General features: G+C 40.7%; 1 protein-coding gene across 14 annotated transcripts in view; it reads left to right on the forward strand.

Moving 5' to 3' along the window:
- Window positions 1-17,112, forward strand: part of EHBP1 (EH domain binding protein 1) — a 208,428-nt gene that overhangs the window by 65,249 nt on the left and 126,067 nt on the right. For all 14 annotated transcript variants that reach the window (XR_004749520.1, XM_035322052.1, XM_035322061.1 and 11 more), the window contains 2 exons: window positions 9,941-10,122; window positions 13,894-14,033. Coding sequence is in view for 13 of the 14 variants with exons in the window: in XM_035322052.1 (XP_035177943.1) it covers window positions 9,941-10,122; window positions 13,894-14,033 (322 nt within the window). In the remaining variant the exon portion in view is untranslated. The remainder of the gene's footprint in view (window positions 1-9,940; window positions 10,123-13,893; window positions 14,034-17,112) is intronic.

Below are 17,112 nucleotides of genomic sequence, written 5' to 3' on the forward strand. Positions count from 1 at the left end.
ATTTAACAGAAACCCAAGATAAGGGAAGGGAGGGTATTTTAAGTTGTTTGCCGAAATATAATAAGACAAACCTGTGCTGGAGCAGACATGGATGGGTTCCTGTAAGCGTTGCCGTATATTCATAAGTATTGCAGGGAGCTGCCACATATCTCTGTGACAAACTCTGCTAATAGATAATACACAGTGAAGAAAATGTTAAATGCCTTGCTTCTTTGCACAGGGAATATGGTTGTGTTGCTCTAGTGGCGGCATGGTTATGGTTGAAAGGGCAGCTTCATTACAAGCCCCTGTTTTCAGACTATTGCAGCTTAGAAAAAAATCACCCATCGGACTGATTTTTTTTTATGCTTGTCAGCCTTGAGGTGAATTTTCCTTTAAGTGCAAAGTTTGAAAAAAATCCATTTAGCAGTTTCCCTGATTTAAATAAACTGGGAGGGTTGAACAGGCTTTTATCAAGTCACTATTTTTTTTTATCGAAGAGCTGCATTTTTGGATGCTCTGCGTTTGTCCTTGCTGCCTAAATGTGGGTTGTGTTTATGAAACACGTATATAAAAAAGAAGTAACTACACCTGCACCGTACACTACTCTGAGTTGCGTGTGTGCATAGGGTGTGACAGCTGAGATGTCTTACATGCGTGAGCATGCCTCTCTTCTAGCTTCACACAGATCTTAATTTTCAGCTGCCTCCCTTTTACCCTAGTTCTGTGCCTACCCTTTCCCCCCCGCTTCTTCCTGCATACGTCAGATTCAGGTGGCACGTCAGCACCGTGGTGTTGGCTAGACCCATTGATGCGATGTTTTTCTTCCTTCCTTTGCTCTGCAGGGGGGAGTGCTGCACGCAGGAACCACCGCTTGCGAACTGCACTGCTCTTAGATAACAGCCTGAAGGAGATCTACGTTTTGGAGCTATCTCAGAGTTTTTGTCCATGATAGCGAGCTGCAGATTTGGATAAAAGTGTAATCAAGTGGCATGGGTAGGAGAGTTACACCTTCATACGAGGACGCTTTCTTGGAGAGTCCAGTGGTTCCAGCAAGGTTCATCTCACAGCCAAGGAGCTGTAGGAGTTATGGTAGACTTGCAGGTGTCGTCAAGGACAGGAACTGGGAAAGGCAGTGAGGGGGAAGGAGGGACGAGTGAGTGCCAGCAGGTCCAGTAATTCCTCTGTAGCGGGGGTTGCTCCAGCTCTGCTGTATTGTCTTGGGGTTATGCATTTCAAGAGGAAGAGGACGACAAAAGACAATCATGAATTTAATGATCAAAATACGTTGGTGCTCTAATAATAACTGTTGCTTTTGCTTCAAATAACATAATTTTGTTTTTTTTTTTGAAGTGACATTTTAGCCTAAATGTAAGATATTAAGAATATGGTAAATAATTTGACTTGAGCTCTGGTTCTGATGACAACAGCGGTCACTTGGGGAGCATCACAGCTCGGCACACAGGCACGGCACGCACAGACCATGCATCCATTCGTTCTTTGCTCTCTGAGTTAAGGTCCAGCCTTCAGTACAGAAACAAAATGAGTCATGATATCTTCATATCTTCACTTGACGCCATTAAAAGCTCTTCTGTGTCATAAGCCTGGCAACTCTTGTCATTTAATATTATGCACCCATTCTCTGAAAGTTATCCTCAGATTATCATAACTGGTTATCAGCACTGGTCTTTCACACAACCTACTCAAATAGGTGTTATCGATGCTACATAATTAAGTCTAGACAATGTTATATGCCATTTTAAAACACAGTATTTTCTGGAAAGGTGAATGAAAGTATATGAAGTCACTGGAACAATAATTCTTTTGATGTCCTTTTTTCCTTTATGTGTCCCTCAGACTTGTTTCCTTGTTGGAGATTATAAAAAAACTAAATTATGTAGCTACAGTTTTGAGTTTGTTTAAATAATCTGGAGTTAATTCTGGAGTCTGTACTATGTGTGTGTTTCCCCACAGCATTTGTTTCCTCAGGAGAAAGCTTGCAGGTAGGCTCACCTTGATGTACGGAGCAGCAGACCTTCCAGCCATTGTTGGATTATGTTATACTGAACTGGAAGTATTCACTGCTCAGCTCGGCATATTAATTCATATTCACCTTTGCCATGTCAAAGATTCTGGATCATTGTCTTGAAGTTAAATCAAAAGAGAGAAAGGAAATTTAGAGTCTAAAATGGAAAATGAAAAGATGTAAGCAGCTCAAGGCGTGTGGTTGGCTTTTTTCACATCAGAAACTAATAATGAATAGGTTTGCCCATTTTCAAAAATATATTTATCAGCTTTCAGCTAAAGACTGTCCAGTTAGTGTCTCTTGACTGAAGACAACTTTCTTGCACAACTGTTTGGAGGTTCAGTAGCACAGTTCACAGGATGCCTCCTCCCCATGGAGCAGATGAGCAATAGAGTGAGTCACAAAAAGGAGACTTCCCACTGGGTAAAATAGGGGTAAAGTGCCAGGCACTGGAAGATGAGCTTACGTGTTGATTATTTTTAACAAGTATTGTCTGTTGTTTTAAGTAAATAAATAAGTGAAATGAAAAAAAATAGTAGGATGGCAGTTACCCTGTAAGCCTCTTCACTTAATACACAGAAAAATGTGGAGCTGAGTTGCTGAGCAGTATATAAAGTCTTGGCTATCAAGGAAACTCCCCTGAGCTTACTGTGATGCACCAGAATTCTCTGGTTCCTATTCGCTGGTGGGAGTCTCTTCTATTTTTCTGAGTGTACTGCAGCTTCTATGGGGAAAAAAAAGGTAGTAGCTACTCCTACACAGATGGTTTTTCTCCTGTTTCCATTAAAGGTTCAGAAAACCAGCTACCATTTGCTCTTTGTCCCCTTCTAGAATTAGCTGAATTAGCTATATTTCTACTTTGATTTAAGGTTAATGTCATTAAAAAAATAAAATAAAATGAACCCTTCTAAAATAGAAAAATGAACCTAAACCAGGGTGAACACTGTCTTGGAGTGCTCCTGCTGAAGCAGGACGCCTGAGTTTCTCTCAGAGGGGTCAGCACGCTGTGAAAGATCCAGCCTGGCAGCACACAGTGTGCAGAAAATGGGGGGCTGCTGTTTTCTGTCGCTGCCAGCTCTGCACGCGGTGCCTTTTGTGACAGCCAGCCTCACCTGCCATGTATCAGCAGCAGCCTGAGCCCAGGCTTCTTTAAATCTGCTCCTTTGGGAGCAAAGGTTTGTGGATTTAAACAGCTGGTCTGTAATAGCAGGTTTCTCCACCAACTTTGGCCAGCCCTCCATGAGCTTGTGTCCTGTGTCTGTGGCAAAACTAAAATTCTGTACAGGAGCTGCAGGAGGACTCAAGCTTGTCTCGTGCTGTCTAAAAATGGTTTTATCTCGAGAGCTCTTCCAAGTGATGTGTACGATAATACAGGCGGGCTTGCATGTAGCTGTACTAAGTACAGGCCTAGGGGAGACGGTCACGTACCTGGCCGCTGTAGCCTTTGGGGCTTGGAAGAAAACACCATGTCCCAGCAGGGGAGAGCAAATGGCCACAGCAGGGAAGCAGCACAGTAGGCAGTGTTAACGCCTTACTCAGCGAGCTCAGCACATTAGGGTCCAGGCACTGCAGGAAAGGAGGCGATTTGCATCGCTGCAGAGCGATAGGGGCTGGCTACATACACCAGGGCTCCTGAGGAGCATGGCACAAGCCATGGTGCTGCACGGGCAAGCAAAGGCATCTTCTTGTATGTTAGAAAGCGCTTGCGTAGAACGTAAGAACGGAGGTACTTCAGCAGATGACTGAAGGCATCTAGAAGTCAACTTTAACTTGTCAGTAATCAAAAAGAAACTCGTATAGCATCTCTAGAGGAAAATGTCTAAACAAGCAAGGAGGAGAAAGGCTACAGATGCCAAGGTGTGTGTTCCTCAGCATCAGTTACCTCTTGTGTGCATTTCTCTGTGGAAGAGTTCAGGGCCTGTTCCCATTGTACTAATAAGCAGTGAAGGCTGAGTACTTCAGGGTTCAGTAGTTCTCTGCTGCTGATCAGAATTGTGCACCTCACCTGTAAACTTCTCTCTGTTGATCTTTGTAAACATCAAGCTCACTTCAGAAGTGGCTACCTGTCTTAGGAGACCAATGATCTCCTAAGCAAGAATAAGATTTTGGTCTTGTACTATTTTTTTGCTATCTGGCCAGTAAATAGATAAGAAATTTATTATAGTTACTATTTTTGTTAGCAAAGCAGGATTTCTAACTACTACTTGGTTGTAGTTTGCTTAGTGGAGATGAAATGACCTCAATTCACTAGGTACCACTCCACTTTCTAAACTTCCTATCTGATGTCGATCTTTGGAGGCTTGCAGTCTGTGAATGCAAGAGATCCACCTGAAGATGAATAGTGGGTCGTTACCTGCGTCACGTTGCGTGAGCTCACCACAGGTATGATTTTGGTAAGAAAGAACCATTCGCGACATGCCACGGCCTCTCAGGGTGGTGGTGAAATCACACTGGGCTTTCTGAAAGCAGGCCCTGAGGAGTCAGTAGGAGCAGTAGCAGCAGATCTTTTCTCTGTGCTTACTCCAAGTGCTTGCTGACGCTGAGTAATAAATGGCGTGTTGTGCTTCCAATATTCAATTCATCAATCCGTGTGTGCTTATGTTTATATACGTATACCTATACGTATGCATATTATATAGCATTTATGTATATAAAAACTTACTGTATTTTTTAAAAGATCAGGTATAGTTGTTGCAGCATTTGTTTTTAATTTCCTTCCCAGTTCTCATGTCTAGGGCTCAGACTTTCCTGGGATGTGCAGGGTTTTTTAAACATTAGCTTCTCCCTTCAGATGCATCATAATTCTTAATAACGTTCTGGGTACCTTGAACCATTATTTGCTTTTAAACAAGTTTTCAGCGCAGATCGTGCTGTCTGCATTCGGTCCTCCAAATCTCCCACCCGACTGTCTAAATTATTTTAACTGACATAGTTTCTAATTTACTCTCTCCAGTTGAGAGAGCTCCCTGGAGCTTGTCTATTTTAGCATTTAATTGCTGTATACTCTCACAAATTAAATTCTCTAGTGATCCATTTTGCTCTGCTGGTGAAGCATTGATCTTTCCATCGGAGCAAGATGACGTTGGTGACTCGGCTGCCGGGGCTGGCATCCAGCTGCCAGGGAGAGGGGAACTTCCCTGGTCCTCCTTGTGGCCTGGGGGGGCGTTGGGGGCCGGGGGGTTGTGCCACAGGGCAGCTTTCCTTGGAAACGTGCTCCGTTTAATTATGATGACCCAGGAAAGAGAAATCCTCAAAACTTGTTCTTCTCTATTTTTTTATAGCTAGAAAATTGGCTTTGTCTGATTATTTTGTGGCCAAGTGTGAAGCAAAATGCTCTTATTTAAAATCCCCGTAGCTTTGCAGGGGTTTTTAGCATTCTCTTTTATAAAATGTGAAAAGACAGCTTCTCAAAATGTTATGCTTAATGTCTTCCTTCTCTGGGATTCTGTTAAAACGCATTGTTTCTTTTGGCAAATATAACGCTATCCGGTTAGGAAACTGGATTTGCCTTTCCCACTTAGGTTTTTTTTTTTTTTTTTTTGGATGTTTGTACGGTGTTTATGCATCTTTTAATAGATTTTGGCTGGAGATGGAGAGTTACCACTTAGGATCCAAATAATCCAGGAGCACGGTGCTGTTTCATCTCATTTCTGCTGAATGGAAACGCTTCACTATGTTTTCTCAATGTGTGTGTATAGAGAGGAGAGTATAGAGACCTACAGACTTCTAGAGAGAGCATAGAGACCCTGTTGGGTCTTTGGGATTAAAGACTGCAGCGTAGCAGGGGTCAAAGGGCCGCACAGAGAAGCTGACCTCAGGTGTTGAGAGGTAAAATGCTTTCCGCTCTTTTCTGCAGAGGGACTCTTTCCCTAGCCCACCTAACCTAGAGGAATACATCCTGTGACCAAAAGCTGGCAAATACTGTTTCTTTGGAACTCCAGAAGTGTGAAGTCTGTTGAATAAAAAATACAAAGCTGCTGCTTTCTTATTTACGTTTCTTATCCTAACCTTGAGGTAGACTCATGAGGAGTTGGTAATTATAGGACACCAGATTGTTAATTACAGATCGTTAAAAAAGTGTTTTTTTCAGGAAGGACAGCTGCAAGATATTTGCATTACTGCATTATTTGGATCTCCTTTAAATGAAGGATGTTCAGACCTTCCGCGTGGAGGTGTTAATCTCTGGACTTGCTTCATGTGGAGGAGCTGGGTGCTGTTGAACACTGATAGGTGACTATCTGTACTCTGTGATCATCTTCCGTCCAAACATCTTTGTTTTGCAAGAGTGGTGCAGATTAATCTCATTTTCTTTGTCAGAACGTTTTTGTTCTGTTTGCTGTCAAAGCTCTGCTTTAGCAGGCAAAGAGGAGGAGGATCCCTCACACCAAGAAATTCACAGCAACCTCTGGGGACAGCAGCTGGTGTTTCAGAGCATTTCTTCAAGTTATACTGATTCTAGCAAAGGATCAAGGTATATAAATCCATCAAGCCTTACATTCTGGAGCCAAGTACTTTATTAAGTTATTAGGAAGTCTTTTGATTTTCTATGTTCGTTTTTGTTTTGCTCGCTTCTACAAAATGTGAGGTGGCAACTCCAGCAGTCGGGTGTATGTCAAATACCTGGAAGGATCATTGAGGCTCGTGCTTTTGAACCAAGACCATACAATTAAAATGAGAAAAGTTGAGCAATTAAAAAAAAAAAAAGTATTGTGATTCCTGCTTCACCTTCTACAAAATCCCGTGCACTCTTATGAGACACAAGGAACAGCAGATCAGACTTTTACTATTAAATGGATGTTCTGATACGAATATAATAGGAATTATTTATTCTTCTACAAAAAAAAAGGTTTTCAGTGGTTCTGGGATCACTTATGATATGTGTGGTGAGGTGGGGTTTTTTGTTGGCTTATTTATTTATTTATTTATTTATTTTCAAGCAAATGCTACAACGTTTCTGGGAAGTGGTAACTCAATATGTTCATGATTTAAAGACAAACTCAAAATTGATTGTATGGGAGGGTAGAAAGCATAGCCCATTGTGAAATCAGTCAAGGGCCTAAGCACTTTGGGAATATCCTTCTTGGGGAAAAAGACCCTCCTCCCTTCCCCATTTGTATAGCTAAAAACATGCAAGGCTAAGCGTGTGCATTTTAAACGGAAAAACACTGCAACAGAGGTATAAAGATCTATAGTATTATTATTTATAAAACTGAAGTTCTAATAGACTTATTTTTGTGGGGGACTAGGAGGATGTACTTAAACTTACATATTAAGGCAACTAAAACTCGAAAGAGCAGAGGCTGCTTTTGTATTTTAATACAATAAATCAACATATTTAGATTCTTATTTCAATTGGAACCTGAAAAATCAACTTCTGTCTTTGGCCTACAAGAAGATTATAAAACAAATTCCTTTCTCGGGAAGGCTGAACGTGATTGCCAAGTGTGTCTTATTCTTCACAGCACCTCTGGGCATGTAGTGCTAGGAGAATCTCCTTGCCATGTGGCTGTTTCGTACTGGCATACAGCTGCCTGTGCCCGTCTCCTCAGTACCAATTCACCCAAGCAGATTTTACAAGAAATTGCTGAGCATTGGTTTCACTGGGATAACCTCACCTCCTTCCCGAATCAGGTCGCAGTCACTCTCTGGCCCAGATAACTTGAAGCTTCAGGTACCAAGAGGATCAGTTACAGGATAAATACATGAGCAGTGAGGATGTAATTCCACGTCATTTCAGAATTCTCCTGAGTCTATGGCTGTGTCCAGCTTTTAGAAGGTTGAAAGTTGAGCACTCTATGCTTTCTCGTCACATTCACTGTCGAACTGGTCTTTTGGTTGGTTTTGTTGCTTTGCGTTGACTTTGTAGTACTATCACCTTCATAAAGACAATGTGCATCCCAGTTATTTTATCAAAGAAATTGGTATGAAGTAGATGTGCTTCTTTAAAAAGAGAAAAAAAGGTGTAGCCTTCAAGGGAAAACCTAATTTCATCATTTGGAAATAAGGAACTAAATAAGAGTTTTCCCACATAATGGAGTTCTGTTGCTATCCATCATTTCAGTAAGAATAACTGTGATGCCACAGTACATATTTTAGGCAGCTAGGGTGTAATTGTTCATTGTTTGCAAGCAGAAGGTCACCCCAACTGATTCAAAAGAGAATGTAGTCTGCATGGCAAACGTTTCCTGGTGACTACAGCCCACCGGTGGGATGTTTTCCCTTGGTCTGGCTGGAGGTGAGGGCATAACTGCGGTTATTCTCCAGTTTCTGCTTGCTCCTTTTCTGTTTGGCACTGGAAAGCACTGGAATTGGTGAGTCGTTTTTACCATGCCTACTACATAAATATTTGCACGCCACATTGTATATGGCAGTTTTCTCTAAATATGCTTTAAAAAATGGGGGAAAACTAGAAGAGGTTTAGCAAACTTCCTTTCTGTTCACCTTGAGCACTACTTTCACACCGTAGTGTGAAAATTGAGACGTTTTGCGTTGTGAAACGGGTTGCTCTCAAGATGCAAACTGCTTCCATACCTTTACCTAGTGAAAAAGAAATGCCACATCTCTCCTGGTGCTTTCCGAACAGACCTGGCAGTAAGTCTTGGCTGTTTGTAGAATTGTAACGTTCAGTTATTCACAAGGTGCCGTACAATGACAGATTACTGTCGTTAGTATCTGTGTAATAATTGGAAGTCCCTGATCAGACTTTCCATTTTACACGTTGTCAGGACCTCGGACCTTAATCTCATTCTCTCATTGACAGTGACGGCCGGGGAGAGAACGCCTGTATTGTTTGTGGTACTTGCATCTGTGCAACTGGAGTCAGCTGAGGGTATTTGCATATTCTTAAGTATTGCTTCTGAGAGGGCCTAAATCCTTCTCAAGTGTTTGATGCATTTTTGAAATTCATTCATAAGGTATCTACATGCACTAATAGTTCTGTATAATATTGCTGTGCATAATCTGACAGATAAGGCTAGTTTTTTAAACAAGGTATTCTTTGGGGATGACATATTACATTCTGACTTATTCTGCTGGGCGGAAATGTCAAGTACTTTGAAAAAGGATGCTTGAATGTTTTGATTGAATTAGTATTCTTTATTCAACACAAATTGTCGGCTGCAATAAAACATGGCTGTATTGTGACAATAGTTTTCAAAAGAGTTAACAGCAGGGCTTTTTTGTTTTATTTTTGTTCCTGGAGCATTATAACATATAATCATTCCTTTGCTGCTGATATTAGACACAACAAGAGAGGAGATTCTTAGATGCATTTTAGATTAGTTTGTCTGAATTGTTAAACTGTGAGCAGCGTATTTATCTTGACATACTTTTTGAAATACACCTTGCAAAGTTTTTATCAATATTTTTGGAACCATTGTCAGCCCTAATTTCAGAAACCTGTCACTCTTGCTAGTACTTGTGCAGCACTAGTGATGAGTACCATTGCTTTGAAGAATATCCAGACGTATTTGAGCACTGGGCATAGACAGTGGTTTGCAATATTAACTCGATAGCCCAATACCACTACGTATAGAAATCTGTGTAACTGAAGGCTGTGTCTTCCACAGGTTAGACCAACACCTGCTCCAGTTTGCCAAAGGAGTAATGTGTTTCCCCCATTCTGAAATGGATACCTACTGTGGTTGCTACTATAAGCTCAAGCCCTGAATGACTTAGGGTCTCTTATGGAAAACCAGTAATCACAATGAAAGTCGTCTTTTTTATATTGTGTTAAGCATGTGTTCAAAGGGCCACCACTAGTGGCTGTGACCTAGATGTAGAAATGGGTTTCTGTCTCTTAAAAGGACCATAGGTATCGCTTCTGCTTACATACTTGAAAAAACAATGATACGGATTTAATTTGTTTGTTTATGAACATGGAGGTTTTAGTGAACAACAGCTTTTATGTTAGTTTTGTTTTTCCTTTGCTTTCAGGAATCTCCTTCTGGCCGCAGAAAAGCTCTTGCTACCAGCAGCATCAACATGAAGCAATACGCAAGCCCCATGCCTACACAAACAGATGTCAAGTTAAAATTCAAGCCTTTGTCGAAGAAAATAGTATCTGCCACACTACAATTCTCTTTATCTTGTATTTTCCTGAGGGAAGGGAAAGCCACGTAAGTTTTCTATTTTGTTTTTTTGGTTAAAAAAGAAACACAAAACAACAATGCACACAAATATCCTGGTTCATGTTGCTTTTCAAAGAGTTCTTTGGATAAAGAGCTCTTTCTGTATAGAATGGTGGAATTAGAGAGAATCTTTTAGCATACCTATCATTCCTGCCATACTTAGTTTCTTAGTCTGAGTAAGAGCCGTTTCTTACACTGATTATAGTCCTGTGTTCTTCAGAGACAAATAGCTTGTCCTTAGACATTTTAAATAACAGCAGCTTAAGAATATCTACAGGTTTGAAAGCAGCAGGAGTGTCCATTTGTGTGCATGTGTGTATTTTTCCAACAATACCCTTAGCAGACTGCAAGGGAAATGTGGGAAAGAGCACCTAGTTCTATTTCACAAGAAACGGAAGAAAGACAAATCCACTTGCAAGGTGAGAGAGGGTGGAGTCAGAAGTCAGATTTTGGGACAAACGTAAGAACGTCCTGTGAAAAGAGTTCACGTGAACACTGATTACCACTCCCCCTACTCACCCACCTACTTCTGTCCCTTATTTCAGCAACCTGTGGAGTGTGCAAAACGTACAAGTTGATTTCCATATCCTATAACCTCTCCTGCAGTTTGTCAGATTCAAGTTATCTGATGTTGAGAACTCTGCATTGCTGGAGGATGGACCATTTGTCACCCATTCTATTTTGCTCTTCCTTTCTGTCTCATGTAGGCTTAAGGGAATGTGAGAAAGGCAGAACAAAAAGGTAGATCAGAAAGCTACTGTTTTAGTGGTTCTTTTACCTCTTTGTTTCTTTTCCTTCCAAAAGGCCAAGGGTTTACTTACTGCTCCTGTTATTCTGAATATACTTGCAGACATATGGCACTGTAGTGCCCCCAGATTGTCACATTAACAGCTTTTCAAAGCTTTGTTATGGCACACGTTTTGACATAAAAAGGTTATATTTTTGTTTGTATGCTTTAAAACCCACAGATGCATTCATTACTATTACTATTTCCCTCCTCTGGTTAACCCATTGGGAACTACGTTTAGAGCTAGGATATAAATTTTATTCATATATGATGAATGTATTTTTGATATTTTGATATATTATTAAAATATAGAATGATATTTTGAAGTACTTAACTGTGGTTTAACATGGCATTGCAGCTGAAAATGTGAAAGAAAAAGTATCTGATAACCTCCTGACTTTGGGGGAACAATTAGCATCTATGAACTATAAACAGACAATAGCTCTACTAGACTCTTAGGGCTTTTTGAGGCCATAACTTGTAAAAGCTGACCCATTTAGGTTGGCATATGCCTTCTTCCTGTTGAAATTGACTTGTCTCAGACTGTAGACTTTAAGTCAGATAGACTGTAAGTTGACAATAGGATTTTAATATTGCCCCAAACCAAGAATCTGGAAAAAAAAATAAATCAAAACCTGGTGTTTATGAAAGCATTGATTTTTCAGTATGTGTAAATAGAGAATGCCCTACCAGACAGGGTAAGGTAAGAGAGAGAATTCAGGTGTCAGATACGTGAGCATGCGAGAAAATGCCTGGGCTGATTTACAGCCTGTTGTAGTTCTATAAAGTGAGGTTCACTTTTATTTTGTGTTTTATAGAGAAAATATGGCAACCTATTGCTGTACAACACCAAGAACCTTACTTCTTAGACACAGAAAAAAGATTATAAATAATAAAGGGCAGTTTAAGAGCAGGAAATAATGTTGTGGAGACCTTTTTATTTCTAAACTTTACATGAGCAAGTGTCATACAAGATCTGAGAACTAACTGCTTCCAGCTATTTGTCTTCAGTGCATGAAAGAGCCTGCCTTCCAATGCAGTTATATACTGTAGTTGACTCTACTAATGCTACATTTTTTCCCCTGTGCTTAAAGAGCTTATTTAACCTATTGGTTATCAAAACAGGAAGATGAAACCTTGAGGATTTTGCATGAATGGAAAGGTCTTTGTAACTTCTTGATAGTTGCTTACTTTATTTTTACAAATAGTTACAGAGCACTTAGTTGGCCCATGTAACTGCAGGTTCTGTAGTGCTGATTACGTTGAAATCAGAGTTCAAATGATTGTCCTAAAGAATTTCTGATTGTAGCATGTTAAATCACTACATTTAATGCCATGTTTTAAGTGCATCTGTTCTCATGCAGATTTGAGGAATGTTTAATTAAGTCATTGTCATTAAGTCATTTTTATTCATGCAGATGGTACCTTAAAAATAATTTGTATGGTTTTCCTAGCATTGTTAGTCACAAAATCTGTGCATGTAGTTTTATCATGATCACAGCTTCAAAGAACATAGAGTCATTCTAGCAATACAAGTTGGAAGGGACCTGTAGGGTTATCTAACCCAACCTCCTGTTGAGAGGAGAGCCAGCTGTGTGATCAGGGTGGTTTGCTCTGGCTTTATCTCACTGGGTCTTGAAAAACTCCAAGACTGGAGACTGTGCAGCCTCTCCAGGCAACCCATGCCATTGCTTGATGGTGACTGCCACACGTTTTTCCTTGCATCAGATTAGAACCTCTCTGGTTTCAGCTTGCCTCTCTGCTGTCTGATGCCTCTCTTCCTCCTGCCTTGCACCGCTGTCTCCTCAGCCATGTCCTCAGAGGTGCTGGTAGGCTGCTGCCAGGTGTCCCTGACGCCATCCAGCTCTTCTCCAGGCTCCACGCATCCATTTCCCTCAGCCTCTCCTTGTAGGGCAAGTGCTCTTGCCCTCAACCAGCTCAGTGGTCCCCTGCTGGACTTGTTCCAGTTTCTCAACACCTTTGCCTGTACCATGAGACCGAACACTGGGACCAAGTACCCTGTATGCAGTCCAACAAGCTCCCAGTGAACGAGAGTCATGACTGCCCTCAGCCTACTGGCTGTGGTCCTGATAGTGCAGATCAGGATGCTCTTTGCCTCCTTTGGCTGCCAGGGCATGGTGCTGGCTCGCTTTGAGCTTGCTCTCTGCCAAGATCCTTAGGCCATTTTCAGCAGAGCTGCTCCCCAGCCAGGTAATCTCCAGTCTGCCTTACGGCAAGGAGCTAAAAAATACTTGATTAATCCCAATAAACCTAATGAAATTGTTTTGAAAGAGAGGAGGTAAGACCCCTGGTGCTTCAAGAATGATAGGTTCTTAATTTTTTTGTGGAACAAATATAGAATATCTATTCACCTGAATCTGCCTGCAGTCATTTTTTCAGCAAACGTTTGATGTGCAAGGTACAGTCATGTCAAAGATATTTATATCTGTATGAGAGAGACAGTCAAATGAGAATTGAAATTGGCCACTGGTAATGTTTTTGTCCCGTTTATGAATTTGTGTATTTAAGAAAGGGATTCTTATTTCTGGAACAGTGTCTGGAGTTTTGAATGAATCTAGTGGTAGGTCACATGCAGTGTATGGACAGTAGGGCTGACCAAGCATTTTCACTTTAAGCAAACACACTGAACACACACCGGGTGTGTGTTCAGTAACGTTTCTGGACTGGCTTACAATTTTAAGAATCAGTTATTAAATTAACTCTTAATGCAAGGTAGCACAATTTTTTGCCATTTAGAATTTTGTTACGAGAAAGCTTTCCCTTCAGAAATTAATATACATGAGTGTTTTCATTTTGTTCTTACACTATATTCGAGATCAGATCTGAGATCAGAGACCTCCCTGAAGAAAAGAAGGCATAAAAACATTTAAAGGATTTTTAATAATGCAGTAGTATCAGATGTGGTATTAACGGACTCCATTTTAATGCCTGGTTTGAAATTTATTATTTAGGGATGAAGACATGCAAAGCCTGGCTAGTTTGATGAGTATGAAACAAGCTGATATTGGAAATCTAGATGATTTTGAGGAAGACAATGAAGAAGATGAAGAAAACAGAGTGAATCAAGAGGAAAAGGCTGCGAAAATTACAGGTTGGTTTTGCCACAAGGATGGTAAAAGAGTTTGCTATCCTAATTGCCAGCTGTGTTCTGTGGAATTTATCCTTATGCTTTATTTGTGTTTTGCTTTAAAGCAATCCAAAACAAAATTTAGGATAATTTGAACAAACAAGAACCAATAACTGAACCAAGTTTAAATGTTGTGAATTTAGGATAATTGATTAGTGTGCATGTATGCCTGCTCCCTGTTTTCAGGAGAGAGTACGTGAGACAGAGATCATTTTGGGGAAGCAAAGAAACAATGTGAACAGAAGACTAAAAGGCAGACAGAAAAGGACTAGTGAGTGAGAAAGCAAGAGGATGAGCAGAAGTGAATAAGGATGTTAAAATAACTGTGAAGTGAATTATGCCATCAGTAGGTGCTGAGATTCTGCTCAGTAACGTGGTAATTCCAAGCAGCATGCTTCTTTTGCTTGGGAGTGTCTCATAGAAATGAAATCAGGAGACTTGGTGTCTTCACCAACCCTTCAATGGAATTATGGTGGTAAGGTTGTTTGAAGTGAGGTGGTATAACCACACTTTGTTATATTTATTGTTATGAAAGGATGCAAATACATTTTCTCCATGCTTTACATGTTCAATTATAAGTTTTGTACCGTGATCAAGTCTCTTCGTAAGCTGTATTTGTCTGGGACATAGCAGATTGGAAAATCCAGAAGGAAATATTTGATAGAGAGAGATGTCTTGCAAGGAATAGTGAAATACCATTCTGGTCACACTGAAATCACCCTGCAGAGTCTCTGCAACCAGAATAATTCATCTGCATGTTCAGAACAGCAAACAAAAACTAACATGTTCAGCAGGCCCTTCTATAATCGCCAAGAGAAGGGCACATGAAGGAGATGCTACATAAAGTTTATATAAACTATTATGCAGATGTATTTTATTAAAATAGGCCTGGATGCTGCTCTGAGGACTGCTACAGAAAACCCATGTGCAGAAGGACACTAGATGAAAAGCAGCAGATCTTGCTTCTCAAAGACTTCACTGTTCTTGCAGTGCTCAGCATCCAAATGAGCAACACCTGTACACATAAAAAGCTGCTGTAGCTCAGTCTGTTCTGTCCACTTTCCTTTGTCTACATAGTGCCCATCCCTGGAGGTAGATGAGGAAGGGTGAGCTATCTGACATAACCTGGGGGAGTTCAGAGCCTTTCCTCCCCACACACATAATGCCAAGTCCTATCTTGAAGTTTTAGAGGCATTTCAGCTCGTGCAGCTATTGTGGTAAAGGCCAATATAAGATGTTTTAAGCAAACATTGCACTAAGTACTTGCAAGGCAGAAGCAATAAATACTTCTTGAATTATGGTATCTGCTCATTGTTCAGCCTGCTCTGATCTGTGTTCTAATGATACAAAACGGCAGGGCTGGGTGTTTTGTGGATGGATCGTGAAGGGAACCAAAGGAAGAAGGGTCAGCCTCAGAAGTGTTCTCCTGTTGGCCGTAAGAGCTGAGTTGCTTCGTTAGCCTGGCTAACTTTTCCTGAGTTAGACAAGAAGAAGGATGGGAGGGATATTGAAGGCGAATGAGTGCACGTAGTTTCCCAAGTAAAGGGGAGAGTATGAAACAAAGGCGGTAAGTAAACATTGATAAATAAAATGTAAAGGATCCATTTCAACACGTGTTCAAGACAATGTAAAGGCTTCTGATTTCATTGCCAGTGGGAGCAGCTCCTGTGACAAACATAGTGAGTGGGAAAAACTAATAAAACACCAGGACAGCTCAGGAGCAGAGGAGAATGGGGAATGCTGTCTCTGATAGAAAGAGGTAGGGATCATTGTGAAAAAATAGGAGGAAATATAGAAAGAAGGAAATTAGGGAACAGAACTGATGTGGTGATGTTCTCTTTTTTAATTTATTTCAAAAAATAATTGTGTTCACAGAATCCCATAAAGTTAATTGAGGAAGTTACATAACCCTTTTGAAAGCTTGCTGCTCCCAGCATTTTCTCATCTGTTGCCTTGTTAGGGTGTTGGCAGCCGAGCGGACTGGAATGCGTTCGCTGACTCAGAGTCCCCTACGGCAAATCACTTCGCCTTGGTGCGCCTGTTTTCCCAACTGTAAAATGGGGATACTGGCTATAGGTACTTCACAGGAACGATGGGAGGATTGCAGAGTTAATGTTTGTAAGCAAGCTTTGAAAAAGCAAAATGCAAGTAGTAAAGCAGAAGGGATTATTATCTTTTTGACTCAGGTTCTTCTCAGAGAAACGTTGTCATTCTCAAGCAGCAGCTACAGGTGGTGCTGCCAGTCTTTTGCACAGACGCTGTTCCTTTTGCAGGGTACAAGAATTAATTAGTTTTCATTGGGCCCCAAGTTACAGTTTTATAGATGAATAAATATATCCACCACTAGGAGAACGTGAGAGACCTGCTGAATAGGGCTCTAGATGGTGCAGGTGAGTTAGGAAACTCTGCTTCTCTTCCTTGATGTGTTGCCTAAAGCTGGACAAGTATCTGTGCCTCTGTTTCTTCAGCTATGAAATCATTGATGCAATTCTGACCTACCTCAAAAGCACTGCGGAATGCGGTCAACACAGGAGTGGAGTTATTGCCATTAAACTGAACTTAAGACGAGAATGAAAGATGTTTTCTGGTCAAAACACCAGTTCTTTTCAGAAAAAATCCCCTTATCTCTCAGACTTTTTCCCCTTCCTTTCCAATATTTCTTCTTTAAATTTTTCGCATGTAAAAGCTGTATCTCTACCTAACTGTTCTGTTTAGTGTGAAGATAAAAGATAATGTTTGTAGCCATGAAATTCAAAGTTTCAAATATTTTAGCTTTTATGTCACTAAAAAAAGATGAATTTAAACCTCCTAGAATTATCCTGTCCAAAGTCTTCAGTTGAAGATGAAGCATTCCAATGTGCTTGAATAAATGTGGCTCATAACTCACAAACTTAGGGTAGTAATCCATGCACTGCTTCCCTTAATGTTTTAATTGCTACTTAGCCTTATGATGAAGTTAATGGTTGTCTCCTGCTCCATCCTCATGGGAGCGTGGAGACTCTCCTGGGGTGCCACATGGACTGAGCAACATGCCCATGTGCGA

The sequence above is a fragment of the Oxyura jamaicensis genome, chromosome 3 (assembly GCF_011077185.1).
Source record: "Oxyura jamaicensis isolate SHBP4307 breed ruddy duck chromosome 3, BPBGC_Ojam_1.0, whole genome shotgun sequence".
In the NCBI taxonomy this organism is placed as follows: domain Eukaryota; kingdom Metazoa; phylum Chordata; class Aves; order Anseriformes; family Anatidae; genus Oxyura; species Oxyura jamaicensis.